The 22,367-nt window shown below is 44.1% G+C and overlaps 1 protein-coding gene across 7 annotated transcripts; it reads right to left on the reverse strand.

Moving 5' to 3' along the window:
• Positions 1 to 202: 202 nt before the first annotated feature.
• LOC133488918 (gastrula zinc finger protein XlCGF17.1-like) lies at positions 203 to 11,374 on the reverse strand. 7 transcript variants are annotated; one of them, XM_061797446.1, is made up of 3 exons: positions 11,211 to 11,374; positions 4,288 to 4,340; positions 203 to 2,879 (listed from the first exon to the last, which is right to left on the reverse strand). In XM_061797446.1, the coding sequence occupies exons 1-3, from the start codon at positions 11,239 to 11,241 to the stop codon at positions 1,593 to 1,595; spliced, it is 1,371 nt and encodes a 456-aa protein (XP_061653430.1). In that variant the 5' UTR covers positions 11,242 to 11,374; the 3' UTR covers positions 203 to 1,592. The 7 variants fall into 7 exon arrangements, with proteins under 7 accessions (XP_061653430.1, XP_061653432.1, XP_061653429.1 ...); XM_061797448.1 differs by having other exon boundaries at positions 4,092 to 4,340; positions 11,211 to 11,301; XM_061797445.1 differs by lacking the exon at positions 11,211 to 11,374 and adding an exon at positions 6,592 to 10,430.
• Between the last annotated feature and the right edge of the window lie 10,993 nt (positions 11,375 to 22,367).

The following is a 22,367-nucleotide window of genomic DNA, read 5'->3' on the forward strand; positions in this document are numbered from 1 at the left end:
CGGATATCGGTCTGATGTCAGCAAAAAAAATTAGTACCATATCGGATTGGACTGGATGTAAAATCTCCCCTTTTACCACAGGCAGTCCATTCCTTGCTCCGCTCCCGCACTTCTATCAAGCAGCGCTCGGAAAACATGCAGATTCGACGTGATTACAACAGGATGCTTAGGTGCTAACATAGTAGCAAGTTGTAAGAGTGAATGTTGCTTGCTTAAAGTCGTTTATTGACACTAGTTGAAGCTCACTATAAAACTAAACTCACTTAACAAAATAATTGCACCTATTGAATATTCAAATACATCACAAACCGTCTCGTTTTTGTTCATAAAAATTGCTAGCTCAACCCGAATACACAATGAAAGAAAAACACCAGTGACGAGCAAACAAAAATTTGCATCAAACTCACAGCACATGCATCTCTCAAAACAAGGAATGATGGTACACAAACGCTGTATGGACACATACAAAAAGGGAATATAAGAATACTCTCAGGCATATGTTGTTCAAACTCTGTTAAAAAAAAAGCGATTTATATTAACACTATTCGATCGTGACTTCTTTCTTTGTTACTGCAAGTATCTCATTGCTTGCACCACACTGCCCCTCAGTGTTCAAGACGTGCACAGCAAGTACCCATGCCCCTCACTTTGGGACTGATCGGGGCGCTTCAGTTGTGCTTGGGGACCGCCCTGGGTCCCCCGCGGGATGGGCTCGCTGGGTTGGCCCCCCCTTGCGGGTGAGGGGACTGAGCCCACCCTTCCTCAATTTGCCGGCTCAGCAACTTCCTACACCAGTTGACTAACATGCATGTGATATGGTGTTCATTCACTCGTAAATTCCATAGGCACGCTATAGGCTTTAATTTCTTGTGCTGGGACCACTAATAATAACATGGGTTATATTAAGATATCAACTCACAGGTTCTTACAGGTGTTGAGACACTAAAAAAAAATAATACCACCACTCATCAGTAGCACTGCCTTGCTCATTTCCCACATCCTGTCCTGTACTGCCCTTTTCTGTCCTCTCTCATCTTTCTGTTGGTTAGTTGTTGCATGTCCTCACCAGGTGTCCCCCACAAATAAGAACACGATTTGACTGTTGTAATGTTATTTGTGGTCAAATATTTAGACTTACTATTGATTTGCACCCCTATTCCCCTTGTCTACTCTGCAAGTCCCCTAAAACCCTTTTTCTGTCCGGCTGCATTTTCAATAAACATCATCCATCCATTTTCTTTACCGCTTATCCTCACTAGGGTCGCAGGCTGCCAGAGCCTAATCCAGCCATCTTTGGGCAGGAGGCGGGGTACACTCTGAACCGGTCGCCAGCCAATCGCAGGGCAGATAGAAGCAAACAACCATTCGCATTCACACCTACGGGCAATTTAGAGTCTTCAATTAACCTACCACACATGTTTTTGGGATGTGGGAGGAAACCGGAGTGCCCGAGAAGACCCACCCAGGCACGGGGAGAACATGTAAACTCCACACAGGTGGGGCGGGATTTGAATACCGGTCCCCAGAACTGTGAGGCAGATGTGCTAACCAGTCGATTACCGTGCCGGCCAATAAACATTATTATGCCACACTTAGCAGACAAAAGTTTTCTCCCCAGTGTGTGTTCTTGTGTGCATTGTTAAACCTATCTTTTGTGAGAATCTTTTCCCACAAACTGAGCAGGCATAAGGTTTCTCCCCAGTGTGTGTTCTTGTGTGGATTGTTAAATTTGACTTTACAGAGAAGCTTTCACCACAAACTGAGCAGGTAAACGGTCTCTCCCCTGTGTGTGTTCTAGTGTGTGCTGTTAAACTTATCTTTTGACAAAATCTTTCGCCACAAACTGAGCAGGTAAAAGGTTTTTCTCCAGTGTGTGTTCTTGTATGCATTGTTAAATTTCCCTTATGAGAGAAGCTTTTACCACAAACTGAGCAGACAAAAGGTTTTTCTCCAGTGTGTGTCCGTATGTGTACTGTTAAAGAGTCCTTATAAGAGAATCTTTTACCACAAACGGAGCAGGCAAAAGGTTTCTTTCCAGTGTGTATCCTCATGTGAACGTTCAGATTCCCTTTTAAACCAAATGTTTTCCCACAGTGAGAACATTCCCAGCATTTGTTGTCAGTGTGATATTCTATACCACCATTAGAGTGTGTTCTATTGTGCATTGTTAAACTTATCTTTTGAGAGAATCTTTCACCACAAACTGAGCAGGCAAAAGGTTTTTCTCCAGTGTGTGTTCTTGTATGCACTGTTAAATTTCCCTTATGAGAGAAGCCTTTTCCACAAACAGAGCAGACAAAAGGTTTTTCTCCAGTGTGTGTTCTAATGTGTACTGTCAAACAGTCCTTATAAGAGAATCTTTTACCACAAACTGAGCAGACACATTTTTTTTTTTCAGTGTGTATTCTCATGTGAGTGTTCAGATTCCCTTTTAAACTAAATGTTTTCCCACACTGAGAACATTCCCAGCATTTGTTGTCAGTCTGACATGCCATATCACCAATAGAGTAGTCGTCATCATCATCATCATCACCAAAGTGTGAGGTGGTGTCGTCACTATCTGAAAGTGGAGCTATGAGGTTGTCTACTTGCGATCCTCCACAGTGTTCTCCATCACCTTCTGTTGTCATATGTCGACTTGAGCTGCTGCTTGGAGGCTCCGCCCCTTTGTTCTCCTCACTCCGACTGTTGTCTTCATCTTCATTCTTCAAAAGGGACAAAGTACGATGGCAATTTGGTGATATCATCCTTCTTTTCCTCTTTAATGTAGGTGGGCTCTGGCTCCTCTTCTTTAATGAGAAGGTGCTCTTCCTCCTCCTTTTTAATGTGAGGGGACTCTGGCTTCTGTTGCTCAAGATGAAAATGTTTTTTACTGATGTCTGCAGGACACAAGAAGACAAACATTTGGTTTGGGAAAGTCAAATCTCATGCTGTGACTTTGATGTTGAGTATTATTGTTTCTACAGTAGTATCTTGACTTATGTTTAAAAAAAAAATCCTCATTGAAATAATTAAAAATACCATTAATTAGGGCCGGAACGGTATATGTATTCATCCCAAACTGTCAGAGTCCCGTGCATGTAGTGATATGATGAATGTGCCAGAGTTCATTGCAGTATCCTCTCGGGGTGGAACGATTCACAAAATCCACGGTTCGGTTAGTACAGGGGTCAGCAACCCAAAATGTGGAAAGAGCCATATTGGACGGAAAGAGGAAAAAAAATAATAATAATAATAATCTGTCTGGAGCCGCAAAAAAATAAAAGCCTTATAATGAAGGCAACACATGCTGTAAATGTCTATATTAGCCTACTATCCAAATGCCATAATGAGCATTCATGATTGTTTATTTTTCCTGCAGTGCATCCTGGAAAGAATGACGCACCACGTGACTACTCTGCTGTACGATGGTGTTGTAAGTTTCGTTGCATTGATGAAATTATAGTAATATAATAAAACAGATTTTTTTATGTCATTTTTATTTTGATGATTCAAAACAACTAAATGGAACATGGCTCCTGTAATTTCAGACCTCCCCATGGAAATAAAAGGCAGTCCTATTCAATCCTCAATAATACAAACAATCCTCTTCTCTTTACCCCCTTAATCTGCAATAAAACAGCAGCCTTTTGATAAGGTAAATCCTACGAAAATAAGCCAGTTTCATTTTGATTAATAAAATAAAATAATGCACAATCCTCTTCTCTTTCCTCCCTAATGGCGGAAACAGACACAAATGAATAGGCTATAATTGTACGAGTGTGATAAATCACAGCCTGCGATTAAAACGCAGCCTGCTTAAATAATAAAACAGCGGCGTTTTGAAAAGGTAAAGTATATAAAATTTAAATAATATAGTTTCAATTAGATTTCCGTGCATTATCCTCTTTAGTTTTCTACAAATACTAAGTAAGTCAGTGCAAGGTAAAAAGCAGCATCCTCTTCTCTTTTGACACACACAATACAACTCAGCCATCCTCAGACCTGAGCAACAAAACACAATAATATCCCTAATGTGTCATTCCAAATATATATTGAAAAATTAGAAAACACTTCATAAAAACAGATACTTTGCTGCTAAATGTTCTTACCAGTTTAATGTGACTTCTGTTTTCGGACATCACTGGACAGCTTCTCAACATCGGCATGTAAACTAAAGACTTTTGGGTGAATATTATATGGACTGACGAGATAAAAGTTCATCTTTTTGGAAGGTGTGTGTCTTGGTATATCTAGCATTAATGTAGCACAGTATTTCAAAAAAAGAACATCATACAAACACTCAACCATGGTGGTGCTATTTTGATGGTCTTGGGCTGCTTGCTCCTGCAGGACCTGGACTGAAAATGAAACAAACAAGATGTGCTTTAACTGCAGACTTTCAGCTATATTTTTAAGGGTATTTTCCACACTACAGCGTGGCTCACGTTGCCCGCCTGCTAAGTAAGTTACCACCTGAGTAGAGCGCTGATATTTCACACTACACGTTTCATCGGGTCACCCGAAAACACACCTTACCTGAATTGGCAGAGTGGCTGAAATATTGGATGAGGCACAGTGTTAGGACGCTGAAAAACAGTTGGCAGTGAGAAGGGCCCAGGAAAGGCCAGTGCCCAAACTAGATGGTCAACTGTCCTGTTCTATTGGCAGATACTTTTGCTAAAACTAATTAATACATTCCTCGTGACATGTTTTCTTTTTTTTTTTTTTAAACCCAGTTTTTGCACCGCACCGCCGAGGACTCTGAGCAACTCGGACATGTGGCATTGGGGAGCGTGTCGGTCAGTCCTTTGTTTTTTCACCTTTTTGATTTGCTGATCGTCTGATATTATGCATTTTATGCAAATTTTGTTAGCAGCTCTATCCGCGGATCTTATCAATGACGTCATTGATCGGAATCACGAATAAAGAATTTACAGCTGACACGCTCTCATTTGCTCCAGGGACGTTCCGGCCTGCTGGGGTTTATGTTTGAGTCCGAAAGCTAGTTATCTTTTGTCTTGTGAGGTCCCAGACAGGAAGCGGACATTGAACCAATGTTGGTATTTCATCTGAACTATCAGAATAGTTTTAATCTATTTGTGGGGGCCCACTAGTGTGATGTAAGACAGTTTTGTTTTTTGTTTGTTTTTTTAAAACGCATTTCATACTACACTCATTTGTTTAAAGTTGAAAGGTGAGGTATTATCATAGAAAAGCTCACACTAAATTTTACAGAAATTGGGGCAAGAAATCTTGTATTCCTTTGATATGTAGGAGGTTTACGTAACGGTACTGCAGCAGTCCTGAAAATAACAAAATACTAACATTAATATATGGAGAAACTTAAACTAATAGCCTATTGGTTAGACTTCTCTCAATTCCCACACAGTCAGCTAACTGTAAGCCCTTGCAAAACACTCAACGTCATAAAGGAAGGAATGACAGTTGGACTTTTGATTGGACATGAAGGACGTTAACATGCACCAGGAATTGTGAATGCTATAGAATTGTAATAAATATGCATTTATGTACACTAAAATCCCCGGGTGCAGTCCTTTCTAGGTTTTCATCACCTCACATCATGTCTGCAGATTAAGCAGGGTTTTAAGGCTTGCATACAGAGTTGATCAAACGAAGCATGGAAACAGAAAAGCACACACCAAAACGGACACTAAAGCAAACAGTAACCGTCCGCATAGCTGTGAGAGTAAGAAGGGAAGAGATAGGACGTGGAAATTTATGGAATTTATCATGCAGGCCGACAACCCACTTAATATTGTGGAGAACCCTACATTTCAACGTTTGCAAGCATACTTTGACCCATGCTACCTCCTCCCAGGGCACACGCACTGTGGTGGGACTGTTCGTAATAAACCACACTGCGTTTGCAGGGACAGTCTAGATACACTCCTGAAAGACAGATCTTCGATAGGTTTCACCACAGAGATTTGGTCATTTTGGGGGAAACATTGGCAAAATTGTTTGAAAATACATTTGTTGATACTCAGTAAACAGTACACGTTTATACAATAAATAAGTTACTTAATAATCTATTGCTCCATCTTGTGTTTGGATCAGTGATTGGTTTATTTCAACTTAATAAATTGGTGATTGGCCTAAAAAATCCTGATCTTGTAAAGCCAAATTTTTCACTTCATTACTTCCCAACACTCAAATGACATTTTTGAACCAATGAAGTCGAGCGGCGTGGTGCTCCCCCACCACACAATGAAGACGTGCTTACACCACGTAGACTAATGGCTTGTCTGGATTTGCTTGCAATTTATTGGGGACGAGACTTCCTTAATTTTCGCCAGTGTCTTAGGACTTTGTTATGACTTAAACATAAGTGAATTACTCCCACCTCTACTAAAAGAGTCAAACACATGAGAGTAAATAGTGGACAAGCCTATGTAAACGACAACTTTGTGTGCGCGTGTTTTAGTGGCCTGGAACGCATTCGTGGCGTTTTAATTTGTTTGAATGAGAGGCCACGGATTTAATAAACCAGTAAATTAAGTTAGGAACTCGGTCACAAATGAAATACACAAGTCAAGGCACCACTGTTAAAAGTAGAAAGTAGTAAGAGAGAGTACGAAGCGTACAAACCTGCTCTGTGTAACACAACACGAAGCTGCTTCCAAACAGCTTCCACGACTTGACGTTGTCGCTCGTTCTCTTCTTTTATTCCACAAAGTTCTTTCACGTACTTTGCTGTTGTACTTGCACACATTTTCAAACACGGTCTCTCTTTAGCGAAAAATTGCTAACAAACGGGTCTCTCCGTTAGCGGCTAGCGAACTAAAGTAAGCTAAAGCTAAGCTAGGCGGGGACGCTTCAACGCGCACAGAGATGAGTTTATTGGGACAAAAGGATTTAACGAATGATATTTCCATCATTTAAAGTCGCGGTGGGCGTACTGTATGGCGTCAGTCCGTTCGGTCATCGCTCGAGAAGAATTATTGAGTGAAACGCGTATGGTTACATAAAGAGAAAACGTGCACGGAACAAAAGCTGCGGCGGAGGCGTTATTGAGGGTACGTTCAGAATTCGGCTCCAAGCGCGCTCTCGACCCTCCGGAACGTTCGGAAGATGGGGAGAGATTTCTCTCAAAATTATTTGCACAAATATATCCGCGATTTACACGTGCTTTTCAAATCCATAAATATATCCGCGATTTACACGTGTTTTTTTTATGTTGTGTGTGCATTTATCATGAATTATCATTTGTAAATATTGAATTCGGCTTGGGAATTGTTGGAAGTGCGTATGTGGATCAGCGGGCACGCGCATTTGTTTTTTAGACAAACGTAACGCAGTTTTCAAGATATTCACACAGAAGTTGAGAATATTCATACTGTGCTCTTAGGAGCCTTAAGTGCAGCAGAAATGTTTTTGTAACCTTGGCCAGATTTGTGCCTTGCCACAATTCTGTCTCCAAACTCTTCAAGCAGTTCCTTTGACCTCATGATTCTCATTTGCTCTTACATGTACTGTGAGCTGTAAGGTCTTATATAGACACGTGTGTGGCTTTCCTAATCAAGTCCAATCATTATAATTAAACAGAGCTGGAATCCAATGAAGGTGTAGAACCATCTCAAGGATGATCAGATGAAAAGGACAGCACCAGAGTTAAATATGAGTGTCACAGCAAAGGGTCTGAATACTTATGGTTGTGTGATATATCATTTTTTCTTTTTCAATAAATCTGCAAAAATTTCAACTTCTTCTTTTCCTTTCGGCTTGTCCCGTTAGGGGTCGCCACAGCGCGTCATCCTTTTCCATGTAAGCCAAACTCCTGCATCCTCCTCTCGAACACCAACTGCCATCATGTCTTCCCTCACGACATCCATCAACCTTCTCTTTGGTCTTCCTCTAGCTCTCTTGCCTGGCAGCTCCATCCTCATCATCCTTCTACCAATATACTCACTATTTCTCCTCTGGACGTGTCCAAACCATCGAAGTCTGCTCTCTCTAACTTTGTCTCCAAAACATCGAACCTTGGCTGTCCCTCTGATGAGCTCATTTCTAATTTTATCCAACCTGGTCACTCCGAGAGCGAACCTCAACATCTTCATTTCTGCCACCTCCAGCTCCCTGAGCAATAAAGGGTTCCTAGTTATCTGGTAATGTCGGTACAAATTATTTTGTTTTTTTGACAATTGTGCAGAAAGATGCAGAGTCCTCTAGCACTTAGAGCAGTTCGAATGACTAATCTCGCAATAGTCCGGTGCAATAACCATTGTGCAAAGAGCGCCGAGACCTCAAGGAATGTAAGCAGTTTAAGGGGACGAGTAGTGCGATAATCTGGGACAATGTTGACTGTGCAAATGTTGCATAAACTCTTCAGTCAGTGTGCAAGTGGTGCAGATGCTACTCTGGCATGAGGGGCCATTATTAGTCAACAACAGATCTGCAAATAGTGCAGTGCACTACTACAGTGAGTGCATGAGTAATATATAATTGGCCCGACAGAAATGTGACAACAAACTCGACAAAAAAATTGGCAGCATGTTGCAATGGAATTGTAGGTTAGCTGTTTAAGAAGTTTGATTGCAAGAGGGAAGAAGCTGTTGGAATGTCAGCTTGTTCTAGTTTGCATTGATCGGTACCGCCGACCTGAGGGAAGGAGCTGGAAGAGCCAGTGACCGGGATGTGGATGGTCCGAGAGGATTTTGCACGCTCTTGTTTTAGTTCTGGCAGCGTGCAAGTGCTCAAGGGTGGGTAGGGGGGTACAGACATTCTTTCCAGCAGTTTTGATTGTCCGTTGCATTTGGAGTTTGCCTTTTTTGTAGCAGCACCAAACCAGACTGTGATGGAAGAACACAGGAGTGACTCGATGACCGCTTTGTCGAACTGCCTCAGCAGGTCCTGTGGCAGGCCGTGCTTTCTCAGAAGCCGCAGGAAGTGCATCCTCTGCTGGGCCTTTTTGAGGACAGAGTTGATGTTGATCGCCCACACTTCAGGTCCTGAGAGACTGTAATTCCCAGGAATTTGAAGGTCTTGACGGTTGACACAAGGCAGCTGGACAGCGTGCGGGGCAGCTGTGGCAAAGGAGCCTCCTGAAGTCCACGATCATCTCTACAGTCTTGAGCGTGTTCCGTTCCAGGTTGTGTCAGCTGCACCACAGCTCCAGCTGCTCCACTTCCTGTCGATATGCAGACTCGTCACGATCCATGATGAGGCCGATGACAGTGGTGTCATCTGCAAACATCAGGAGTTTGACAGCCGGGTGCGTTGAGGTACTTAGTTGGACCTCCTTTTGCCTGAATGACTGCAGCAATGTGGCATGGCATGGAGTCGATCAGTCTGTGCCACTGCTCAGGTGTTATAAGAGCTCAGGTTGCTCTGATAGTGGCCTTCAGCTCTTCTGCATAGGTCTGGCGTATCGCATCTTCCCCTTCACAATACCCCATCGATTTTTTATGGGGTTGAGGTCAGGCGAGTTTGCTGGCCAATCAAGAACAGGGATACCATGGTCCTTAAACCAGGTACTGGTAGCTTTGGCACTGTGTGCAGTGCCAAGTCCAGTTGGAAAATGTGCTCTAAAACTTCCTGGTAGACGGTTGCATTGACCTTGGACCAAAGGAAACACTGTGGACCAACACCAGCACTCTCAATTAATGTGCTTGGACACTGACCTCTGTGAACAGCCAGCCTCTTTAGCAATGACTTTTTGTGTCTTGCCCTCCTTGTGCAAGGTGTCAATGGTGTTCGTTTGGACAAGTGTCAGGTCAGCAGTCATGAGCCTGCAGAATTGTCATGGGTGTGTGTTCCGGTTTTTGTCTTCCCCCTGTTTCACACACACCTGCTCCGGAGAGCATCTTCACCACCTGTGCCTCGTTCACCCTGATTACCCCTTGCATTTAACCTCGTGTCTCATTCTCTCTCGTCGCCAGTTCGTTGTACCTTGTCGTTGCGTTCCAGCATTCCTTGTTTCCACGTCACAGACTCACAGTAAGATTAGACCCTGTTCCGATTATCGACCTCGCCTTTTTGCCTCATGTTTTTGGACACTGTTGCCTTTTTTGGATTGCCTGCCTGTGTACCGACCTCTGCCCGTATATTAAACCTCCCTTTTTTGTTTTGGAGTCGTGCATTTTTGGGTCCTATCCTCTGTTCCGTTCATAACAAGAACTAGACTGAGAGACCATTTAAAGGCCTTAACATGTGTTTTGAGTTAAGCAGCTGATTAGAGGTGTCTCCACAATATTCTTATTTTCTGAGATACTCAATTTGGGGTTTTCATTAGCTGTTAGTTATAATCATAAACTGTAAAATAAATAAACACTTCAAATATGTCAGTCTGTGTGAATGTATACATTATAGAAGTTTCACTTTTTGAATGGAATTACTGAAGTAAATCAACTTTTTCATGATATTCTAATTATATGACCAGCACCTGTGTGTGTATATATATATATATACAGAGAGAGAGAGAGCGAGAGAGTCAGACCTCGTTCACCCCAGGCTCCCCTGCTCCTGAGAACGAAGGGAGTCCTGACCGGCTCGCCGTTTAAAGGGTTAAAGCTCCCCGTTATTCCTGTGTATTACACAGTGAGCCGTCACTGGCGACAGGAGCTTGCTTAAGCCGGTGTCGAGAGATTTACCTAGGTTCTCACAGCCAATTGTGAAGACCTCAATAACTAACCTTTGTAAGAGCAAGAACCTCGATTCTGTCAGTTTTTGAACTTATATAGTTGAGGTGCGCCTTGCCAGGGGTCTTTACGTCACCCTTTATCTGGCTGTAAGGCTTATGGCTGTAAGGCTTATTACATTTGGAGTAATTTTAAGGATGACTCTTTCCCATCTGCATAAGTCCTTTGTTAGTTGTGCGCCCTTTTGTCTAGAAACAAGTCCTATGATGCAACCTTCCCTGAATGGGTTGAGATTTCTCATCAATGGTCTCCTATTTCCGGTAAAAGGTCGCCTTGTGTTACTTACAGATAAACATAAGGTCCTCTATTCAGTTCCTCTCATGATAATGTCTTCATACACTATGTCTTTGATTAAAGTAAAAGTTCTCATCTGATCAAACTGGTAACAAAGCATCATTCAAATCATTCCTTACTTCATCATCAACATCATTAAAATCACTTCTTTCATCAAATATCTAACATTTCATTATAACTCCCATTTTTACAATAAAAGGTCCTAAACACATCTTTCTAGCTAAAAAATTTTCTTTACAGAGAACGATATTTCCAAATATGTTGACATAACGTTACCTTTATATTTTGACTTCTTTTCCTCCTCCATTTTTCTTCTTTTGCGGAACTGTTGCCAGTTCAAACAACCTAGAACATTTAATAAACAATAAACAAGGAAGGAAGACAAGAGATGTTTTTTTATACTCGCGAGGAGAGCGATTAAGAGTTGTTCGCAGTTTACAATCTCCTACCGCTCTGAACAAACTCTGTCGCTTCCTCTCTTTTTATTTTCTTAGGGCGGTTCCTAGTTACACAGCTGTTGCTGCTATACAGTTGGGGAAGCACATAGCAGCAACGTGTGAACAGACTCACAGACAACTTCAATACACATGATACAATCAACATACTGCTAAATGCATGCTTTGAAAATACTATAAGAGTAAATATGGGATAACAAATGTACTTTTATTCTAACACTGTGCACCCAAGAGCTTAGCTGTCCTTTTCATGATGGAAAAAAAAATGTAAATAAAATCATCTGTCCTGTTCTGACTGATCGCTAGTTGGCTGACTTCATGTGACGTGACTTGCAAACACAAACAACAAACAAACAGTTACTTTAGTTTATTTTGTAATTTTATTAGCTATTTTCAAGACAGAAACGTAAAGGGGGCACCAGTGGGCGTCACAAATTATTTTATGATTTTATTTAAATATTTTTCCCGAGGAGGGCACTGGCAGTGCACCCCTCCAATAGATGGCGCACGAGGTGACCGCCTATGTCGCCTATGCCCAGGGCCCGATTATCGACCTCGCCTTTTTGCCTCACGTTTTTGGATACTGTTGCCTTTTTTGGATTGCCGACCTGTGTACCAACCTCTGCCCGTATATTGAACCTCTCCTTTTGAAACTGTCCATTTGTGTTGGAGTCGTGCATTTTTGGGTCCTATCCTCTGTTCCATTCATGACATTGTATGTACAGGAGAGCAAGTGGAAAGGCAGTAAGGCTTAAGGGCAGCATTCAAATTATTTCGCCATGGTGTAGATGGGAAGATGAATGGAGTAGTTAGAGAGAGCAGACTTCAATGGTTTGGACATATCCAGAGGAGAGATAGTGAGTATATTGGGAGAAGGATGAGGATGGAGCTGCCTGGCAAGACAGCAAGTGGACAAACGAGAGGGTTTATAGATGTAGTGAGGGGAAAATATGAGGGGAGTTGGAGTTAGAGATGATAGGCTCAGGTATAAAAGGATAACACGCTGTGGTGACCCCTAATGGGACAAGCTGAACGAAAAAGAATAAGAATCTTTCTGACAAATCCAAGAATCGGGTCTTTCAGAATCAGAATAAGAATCAGAATCATCTTTATTTGCCAAGTATGTCCAAAACACACAAGGAATTTGTCTCCGGTAGTTGGAGCCACTCTAGTACAACAGACAGTCAATGTACAGAACACTTTGGAGACAGAGACATTGACAAAAAACAATTGTGCAAAAAGATGCAGAGTCCTCTAGCACTTAGAGCAGTTCGAATGACTAATATTGCAATAGACCGGTGCAATGACCATTGTGCAAGGGGCGCTGAGACTTCAAGGAGTGTATGCGGTTTAAAGTGACGAGTAGTGCGATAATCTGGGACAATGTTGGTTGTGCAAATGTTACAGATACTCTTCAATCAGTGTGCAAGTGGTGCAGATGCTACTCTGGCATGAGTGGCCAGTATATGCAAATAGTGGAGCATGGCGAGACAACTACAGTGAGTGCACGAGTAATACATAATTGGCCCCACAGAAATGTGACAACGAACTCAAGTCAAAAAAATTGCCAGCTTGTTGTAATGGAATTATAGGTTAGGTGTTTAAGAAGTTGATCGCAATAGGGAAAAAGCTGTTGGAATGTCTACTAGTTCTAGTTTGCATTGATCGGTAGCGCCTACCTGAGGGAAGGAGCTGGAAGAGCTGGTGACCGGGGTGCGGAAGGTCCGAGAGGATTTTGCACGCCCTTGTTTTAGTTCTGGCAGCGTGCAAGTCCTCAATGGTGGGTAGGGGGGTACCGACAATCCTTTCAGCAGTTTTGATTGTCCGTTGCAGTCGGAGTTTGTCCTTTTTTGTAGCAGCACCAAACCAGACTGTGATGGAAGAACACAGGACTGATTTGACTACCGCTGTGTAGAACTGTCTCAGCAGCTCCGGTGGCAGGCCGTGCTTTCTCAGAAGCCGCAGGAAGTACATCCTCTGCTAGGCCTTTTTGAGGACGAAGTTGATGTTAGTCGCCCACTTCAGGTCCTGAGAGATTGTAATTCCCAGGAACTTGAAGGTCTCGACGGTTGACACAAGGCGGCTGGACAACGTGAGGGGCAGCTGTGGCGAAGGATGCCTCCTGAAGTCCACGATCATCTCTACAGTCTTGAGCGTGTTCAGCTCCAGGTTGTGTCGGCCGCGCCACAGCTCCAGCCGCTCCACTTCCTGTCGATATGCAGACTCGTCAACCGTCCTTGATGAGGCCGATGACAGTGGTGTCATCTGCAAACTTCAGGAGTTTGACAGTCGGGTTCGCTGAGGTGCAGTCGTTCGTGTAGAAAGAGAAGAGCAGCGGAGAGAGGACACAACCTTGGGGCGCCCCAGTGCTGATGCTGCGTGTGGATGTGGTGGCCTCCCCCAGCCTGACCTGCTGTGTCCTGCCCGTCAGAAAGCTGTAAATCCACTGGCAGATGGCAGGTGAGATGCTGAGCTGGAGAACCTTGGATGAAAGGAGTTCAAGGATGATGGTGTTGAACGCTGAGCTGAAGTCCACGAACAGGATCTTCGCGTAGGTCCCTGCACTGTCGAGGTGTTCTAGGATGAAGTGCAGTCCCATGTTGACTGCATCATCCAGAGACCTGTTTGCTTGGTAGGCAAACTGCAGGGGTCCAGCAGGGGACCTGTGACACTCTTGAGGTGGTCCAGCATGAGACGTTCAAAGGACTTCATGACCACAGATGTCAAAGCAACAGGCCTGTAGTCATTCAGACCCGAGATTGCAGGTTTCTTGGGGACTGGAATGATGGTGGAGCGTTTGAAACAGGATGGAACTTCGCACAGTTCCAGAGATCTATTGAAGATCTGAGTGAAGATTGGAGCGAGCTGGTCCGCGCAGACTTTGAGGCAGGATGGGGACGCATGGTCCGGGCCTGCCGCTTTGTTAATCTTTTGTTGTTTGAAGATGCGTCTCACATCCTGTTCATGAATGGTTAACGCAGAAGTCAGAGGTGTGATTGTGGTCGCGGGTGCGGCCGGGTGGGTGTGTGGTGTGAAAGTGTCCTTTTCAAATCTGCAGTACAAGGTATTCAAGTCGTTGGCTAGTGTGCTATTGTTCTCAGCTTGGGGGGATCGTCGCTTGTAATTAGTCAGCGATTGGAATGCATGCCAGACTGATTTAGAGTCGTTTGCGCTAAACTGTTTTTCCAACTTTGCTGCATAGTTTATTTTTGCAATGTTAATTTCTTTAGTCAGTTGGTTTCTAGCTCGATTATACAGGGCCCTGTCCCCGCTCTGATATGCGTCTTCCTTATCTTGGCGAAGCTGCTTAAGTTTAGCAGTGAACCACGGCTTGTTGTTGTTGAATGTGCGAAAAGATTTTGTTGGTACAATAACCTCTTCACAGAAACTGATATAGGATGTGACAGTGTCCGTATATTCATCCAGGCTGCCAGCTGAATTTTCAAAGACACTCCAGTCTGTGCAGTCTAAACAGCTTTGAAGTTCCATCTTGGCTTCATTTGTCCACTTTTTCACTGTTTTCACTGTAGGCTTCGCGCATTTAAGTTCTTGCCTGTCCATCGGTATTAAGTGAATTAAGCAGTGATCAGACGAGCCCAGGGCTGCACGAGGAATAGCATGGTATGCGCTTTTTACCGTAGTGTAGCAGTGGTCTAAAGTATTATTTTCCCTGGTAGGACAGTCGATGTGCTGCTTGTATTTAGGGAGTTCGTGGTTGAGTTTAGCTTTGTTAAAGTCCCCGAGAATAATGAGGGGTGAGTCCGGGTGTTTTTTTTCAATTTCGTTGACTTGTTCGGCGAGCGTTAGCAGTGCGGCGTTCGTGTTAGCTTGAGGCGGGATGTAGGCTGCAGTCAGGATGAATGATGCGAACTCACGTGGCGAGTAGAATGGTTTACAGTTTAAAAATAGCGACTCCAAATGCGGGCTGCAGTGTGTGCTGAGCACCGTGACGTCCGTACACCATTTTTCGTTGATAGAGAGGCATATCCCGCCGCCCTTTGTTTTCCCCGATGATTCCATGTCACGGTCCGCTCGATGAATGTGGAAACCGGGAAGCATAACGGCGCCATCGGGTACAGCGTCTCCGTGAAGCACATGGCCGCGGAACGTCCGAAGTCTTTACTGGTCTTTAACAGAAGATGAAGCTCGTCCATTTTGTTGGGTAGGGAGCGTACATTCGCGAGGTGGATCGACGGGAACGCCAATCTGTGTCCTCTCTTGCGGAGTTTCACCTGAATGCCGGCCCGTTTCCCTCTGTGGCGCCGCTTCCGTCTCCATGCGCCGAAAACCGCGGATGCCGCTCCGGTGAGTAACTCGGGGAAAAAACTGAGCGGATTTGCGAAAGTTGGTGACAGAAAGTCCGGAGTAGTCTCCTTGATGGTTAGCAGGTCTCCCCCTGTGTAAGTGAGTCGTGTAAGGTCTCCAAAGACGGACGAAAAACACAAAAACAAAAACAATACTAGAGAGCGCGTTACCGAGGCGACCACACCGAGGCGCCAAGATGGCGCCTACCCTTCCCTGACTTTCATCGCAGGGAAGGGTATTAGGAAACTTGCCCGATTGTGTTTACCCCACCTTAGTAAACAAATAGTAGTAACCCATTCATCCTAAACGCTGTCAGTGTACCCTTGAGCAAGGCACATAACCACCCATCACTACATTAGTCCATAGGATAGATGGATGAATCGATGGACAGATGTATTTAGCTGATACTTTATTATTATTTAATATGTATTATATCTACACTCAATGACAAACATTTTCTCCTTTTACGCACCTTTGGTCTAAATAACCCAAGAATTACAACGCACGTTAGACCACAGGCTAATCTTTCAGAGGTGTAAAACTACATAGTCCATTATATAAAAATATCCATGCAGTGATAAAAATAGTTACAAAATCCCCATGCATTCCCTTGTGTAAAATTAGACTCATTGTAAAAGTAGAATACTGACGACTCCTGTACTTGAGTAAAAGCAAGTAGTAGAGACCCTGAAATGTACTTAGGTAGAAAAGTAATTTTTATAAACAATTACATACAGTACAATACACGTTTTGATAAATTGTTACAATAAAACTACACAATAGTTACTTTCCCTCTTTTAGTACATCATCCATAATATTCAAATTCTCATATAGTGACATGAATGGGCTTTCACTTTTGTACTCAAAGCGCTTTAAGGGAAGGGACTTAAGCCACACACGAAGACAATCGACCTGTTTTTACGCTGATTCTGCCCCTTCCCGACCAAGCACATCAAACGCGAGATAATCTTATGTTTTATAAGATTACCCTATAAGGTTGTCCTGTGTTAAGAGTATATTTATCCCCATTTTAGAGTCCGAAACAGGTCAGGGCCGAGGATGGTGACATGGAACATAATGTAGTCAATCAAGAGCACCTAACAAAACAAATTAAACGTAAAACAAAACAAAAAACAAATATGCCCTACCCGATGTTGTATTTTGTATACAAGTAGGTTCCCCAGTAATATTTTCCAGTCTTTTTTGACACAATACGACCAAAACTGTTAAATGCCTGATTTTTTGTTTAATCTTCATGTGTGGGGCCTGTCACAGATTTAAAAAAAAAAAAAAAAAAAAAAAAAAACTTAAAATGTGAAAAATCCATATGCTTGTACCAGGTCTAAGGGAATGTGTCAATGATTCCCAACACAGCCTGTTTCTTACGTTTATGCTGCAGCTTCATTGACCGCCGCTCTCCTCACCAGCACACTTACGGCTCTTAATTAGGTGCTTAACACTGAATCTTTTAAAACACACACTGCAACTGAATGGTTTCTCACCAGTATGTGTTCTTGAGTGGGTTGTTAAATTGGCCTTAAAATAGAATTTCTTACCACAAACTGAGCAGGCAAAAGGTTTTTCTTTAGAATATTTTATGTCTTGCTAATTGTGACTTTTCAGAAAATCTTTGCCCACAACCTGAGCAGGCAAACGGCTTCTCCCCATTGTGTGTACTGTCAAATTACCTTTTGCAGAGAATCCTTTACCACAAACGGAGCAAGCATAAGGCCTTTCTCCAGTGTGTTTTGTGTGCACTGTTAAACCTGCTTTAACAGAGAATTTTTTACCACAAACTGAGCAGGCAAAAGGCTTCTTTCCAGTGTGTGTGTTGTTAAAGCTGACTTTACAGCAAAACTTCTAGCACAAATTGAGCAGGTAAAAGGTTTCCCTCCAGTGTGCATTCTCATGTGAACTTTCAAATACTGTCACGTACGTGGTTAGGGCGAAGATGAGGAACCCAAGGCAAGAACATGGTGGACCGAATTGCAGGGAAGCAGGGAGGCAAAGCAGGAGTGCGGGTGTCTCAAAATAATATTTAATCTTAAAAAAAAAAAAGGAAAACAAGGATATTGGATAAAGCAAAACTGAACGAAGTCCCACAACAGATAACCAAACCAAAGTAACAAAGAAACACTAATATCTAAAACTGGAAACAAACTATGACCTCTGAGTAAGACGTGGAATAGATAGGGAAAATGACACCTGACAATGATAAAGACAACTGGCGACTATGACATGGCAAAGACATGAAACAACGACAATGAACCGACATGAAATGAAAGAAACCAGGGAACTAAATACAAACAAATTGACGAGACGAGGAACACCTGGACAAGACATGAGTGGCTGGAGAGAGCTGATTGGTCGACACAAAGTAGACGAGAACAGGTGGACACGACAACCTAATGAGCACATGACAAACATGGAACACAGGAAAACATGGAACAAAACTAAACAACCCAAACCAAAACACAGACCATGACAGTACCCCCCCCCCCCAAAGGAACGGATCCCAGACATTCCCCAAATAACAACCAAAAAGTCACCAACCCAGGGTGGGCGGAAGGGGGCCTGGATGAGGCTACAGAGTCCACCCCTCAGGTCAGTCTTGTGGCCATCCAGGTGAGGTGCTTGGCTGAGTGGTTCAGGAGTTCGTCCAGGACGCCAAGCACCAGGGTCTTTACAGGGCCATTCAGGTGGACGGCCACGGTGCCGAACCCAATGGTAATGCAGGGGCCGGCCAATAGGGTTGGGTGGCGGCCGCTGGACGAGCGCCGCCGGAGCGGGGACGGGTGGCGGCCGCTGGACGAGCACCACCGGAGCGGGGACGAGTGGTGGCCGTTGGACGAGTGCCGCCGAGGAGCTGGAACGGGAGCCTGGCGCAGCTGGCGAGGAGCCGGAACGGGAGCCTGGCGCAGCTGGCGAGGAGCCGGAACGGGAGCCTGGCGCAGCTGCCGAGGAGCCGGAACGGGAGCCTGCCGCAGCTGCCGAGGAGCCGGAACGGGAGCCTGCCGCAGCTACCGAGGAGCCGGAACGGGAGCCTGGCGCAGCTGGCGAGGAGCCGGAACGGGAGCCTGCCGCAGCTGCCGAGGAGCCGGAACGGGAGCCTGCCGCAGCTGCCGAGGAGCCGGAACGGGAGCCTGCCACAGCTGCAGAGAAGCAGGAACATGAGCCTGCCGCAGCTCCCTAGGAGCAGGAGCAGGGCCTGCAGTCGCTTCCTCAGCCTGCCGCCATTGAGGTTTGGGAGTAGAGGGTACGGGAGTGGCAGAGTGCACAAGGTCTCGGGAAGGTGAACTAGGAAAAATGGCTGGTACTGAACATGGTGGCAGGTTTGACTAGACGTGACTTAATTGGAGCCGTGGAACAACATGTGGGAACAGGTGAAAAATGAAGTGACTTGTGAACAGGGGGAAAAAAATGAGGGGGCAAAATTTGACCTTTACTTGGGCGCCTCCGTTGCCCACCACGCGGTGGTCCCGGGTATATGGCCAAACGGGTGCCCAAGAAAAAGTCCGAGGGAAAGGATTTGTACTCACTGGGGTTGGAAACGGGGAGACATGACAATAAATGACAAGGACGGGATAAACTAGGGAAGGAACCAGAAAAATCTAAGTCTGTGTCAGAGTCAGAATCAGACAGGAGGTTAACTAAATCGGGGCCATCTTCACAATCAGAAAAATCTGAATCTAAAGAAACATGTGGATGTAAAATAGTAGGGCATGGTGAATAACTAGGACAAGTGGGGGGACCCGATGAAAAGGACAGAAAAGACTAAACGATAGGGCTTACTGGAGGAGGGTAGGTATGGATGGCAGGCTGAGGACGGTGGGAGGCAGTTTGGTGGTGTCCAGGGTGACACCATGTTCTTCCCGCTGGGTCCTGTTCTGGTCAGTTCATTCTGTCACATACGTGGTTAGGGCGAAGGCGAGGAACGCAAGGCAAGAACATGGTAGACCCAATTGCAGGGAAGCAGGGAGGCAAGGCAGGAGTGCGGGAGTCTCAAAATAATAATATTTAATCTTCAAAAAAAAGGAAAACAAGGATATTGGAAAAAGTAAAACTGAACAAAGTCCCACAACAGATAACAACCAAACCAAAGTAACAAAGAAACACTTGAATATCTAAAACTGGAAACAAACTATGACCTGTGAGTAAGACATGGAATAGATAGGGAAAATGACACCTGACAATGACATACCACAATGATAAAGACAACTGGCGACTATGACATGGCAAAGACATAAGACAACGACAATGAACCGACAAGAACTGAAAGAAACCAGGGAACTAAATACAAACAAATTGACGAAACAACGAGGAACACCTGGACAAGACACGAGTGGCTGGAGAGAGCTGATTGGTCGACACAAAGTAGACGAGAACAGGTGGACACGACAACCGAATGAACACACGACAAACATGGAACACAGGAAAACATGGAACAAAACTAAACACAACCCAAACCAAAACACAGACCATGACAAATACCTCTTTGAAAAAATTTTTTCGAACACTGAGAACATTCCCAGGATTTGTTGTCAGCATGAAATGTCATATCATCATCATCATCATCATGAGAATGTGACATTATGTTGTCACTATCTGCTTGGGATCATCCACAGTGCTCTCCATCACCTTCTGTTGTCATGTGTTGACTTAAGCTGCTGCTTGGAGGCTCCGCTCCTCTGTTCTCTTCACTCTGACCATTGTCTTTGTCGTCACTCTTCAAAGGGACAATGTTTGTGATATCATCCTCCTCTTCTTCTTCTTTGATGTGGGTGGTTTCTGCTTCCACTTCCTTTTTTTAATGTAGGTGGGGTCTGGCTCCTGTTCCTCTTTAACAAGGGGGTGCTTCCTCCTCCTCTTTAATGTAAGGGGACTCTGGCTTCTGATGCTGAGGACAAAGATATTTTTCACTAACATCTGCAGGACACAAGAAGACAAAGCTATTTGGTTTGGTAAAATCAAATCTTATGCTGTGACTTTTCTTTTTTGTTAACCTGTCCTGTTCAGCTGTATGGCCATGCAGAATAGTGGATCTGTATGCCTTTTGTGCTGGAACAGTTTTGCTGTGCAGCAGGGGGGTTTGAAATATTTCCTCTGCTTATTTTTTCATTATTCTGATGTTTATTGAAAATGCAGCCTAACAGAAAAGGGTTTTAGGGGACAAACAGAAGGGAAAAGTGGACAAGGGGATTAGGGCGTGCGAACCACAGCAGAACAATAGTTTAGATATTTGACCACAAGTAACGTTACAGTCAAATCGTGTTCTTATTTGAGGATGGGTACATCCGGTGAGGACATGCAACAACTAACCAATAGGACTTGATGAGAGAGGACAGAAAAGGACAGGACAGGCCAGGGCAGGATGTGGGAAATGAGCAAGGCAGTGCTATTGATGAGTGGTGCGGTGGGATGCTTTCTATAGTGTCTTGACACCTCTAAGAACCTGTGAGTTGATATCTTAATATAATCTGTGTTATTATTAGTGGTCCCAGCAAGACAAATTAAAGCCTATAGCGTTTCTATGGAACTTATTAGTGAATGTGTACAGTGTATGTACAATATGAGTAATAAAAATCTGCAGTGTGTGTGAAGTAAGAGGATAGACTCCTGCGGGCCCGCCCGGCCAGCTGGAAGACCACAGAGAAAAGGGGGGCAGCCGCTCCCCACACTAAAGCTAAACCCTCTCCCACCCCCAACCATCCCCCAGCGACAAGAACAGGGCACTTAAGGCGAGCCCGTCTAAGGCAGGAGGCGCCGACACCCTACCACAAGCCCCAAGTCAGCTGGGGACCCCACACAGCCCGAGCGAGAGAGGGGTGATGACCACAGCGGAGAGAGAAGAGGAGGACACAGGCCTGGAGTGCGCAGCACAGCCCCCAGCTACCCCAACCGGAGACCAAGACGAGGCCCCCAAAGTGGGGCCATCGGCCACCTCCTCGGCACTCAGGGACTGAGAGCAGCCCCAGGATCGGCACCCCCTAGGAGGGCAACAGGGACACAACCAGACCCAAGAGGAGGAAGGGAAAACAGGCCCAGCATCCCCAAAGCCCCAAATTGCATATCCAAGGATAGGGGTTGAAGTACAAGCAAGTGACCCTATGGCGTGCACAGGAGTGCACAAACGAGAAGATATGATTTGGTCACATTACATTACATAACATTTCTGGATGACATTCTTTCCCAGGCAAACAAGAATCAAGCTTGTGAATCAAGCTGTGACTTTGATGTTGTTTAACCTTTTTCATTTATTGTCAAACAATCAAACAAATTTAAATATCAGTAAAAGACAACACAAATAAACACAAAATGCAGTTTTTTAAATATTTTTATTATTAAGGGAGGAAAAAAATCCAAACCTACTTGTGTGAATAAGTGATTGCCCCCCCTGTTAAAATATAACTGCGGTTTATCATACCTGAGTTCAATTTCTCTAGCCACACCCAGACCTGATACTGCCACACCTGTTCTCCATCAAGAAATCACTTAACTAGGACCTGCCCGACAAAGTGAAGTACAACACTAATTCCAATGAAGTTGGGCCGTTGTGTTAAAAATAAATAAAAACAGAATACAACTATTTGTAAATCATTTTTGACCTATATTTAATTGAAGACAAGATATTTAATGTTCAAACTGATCAACTTTGTTTTTACAAATAATCATT

This window comes from Phyllopteryx taeniolatus, chromosome 14 (genome assembly GCF_024500385.1).
Source record: "Phyllopteryx taeniolatus isolate TA_2022b chromosome 14, UOR_Ptae_1.2, whole genome shotgun sequence".
Lineage (NCBI taxonomy): Eukaryota > Metazoa > Chordata > Actinopteri > Syngnathiformes > Syngnathidae > Phyllopteryx > Phyllopteryx taeniolatus.

Coding starts and splice junctions, on each gene's coding strand:
- LOC133488918 (XM_061797445.1), bottom strand. CDS start 6,715: ATGTGTGCAAGTACAACAGCAAAGTACGTGAAAGAACTTTGTGGAATA. Junction 4,341..6,591: donor TGTTGTGTTACACAGAGCAG/GTTTGTACGCTT, acceptor TTTCATTTTCAG/TCCAGGTCCTGCAGGAGCAA. Junction 2,880..4,287: donor ATCAAAATAGCACCACCATG/GTTGAGTGTTTG, acceptor TGTGTCCTGCAG/ACATCAGTAAAAAACATTTT.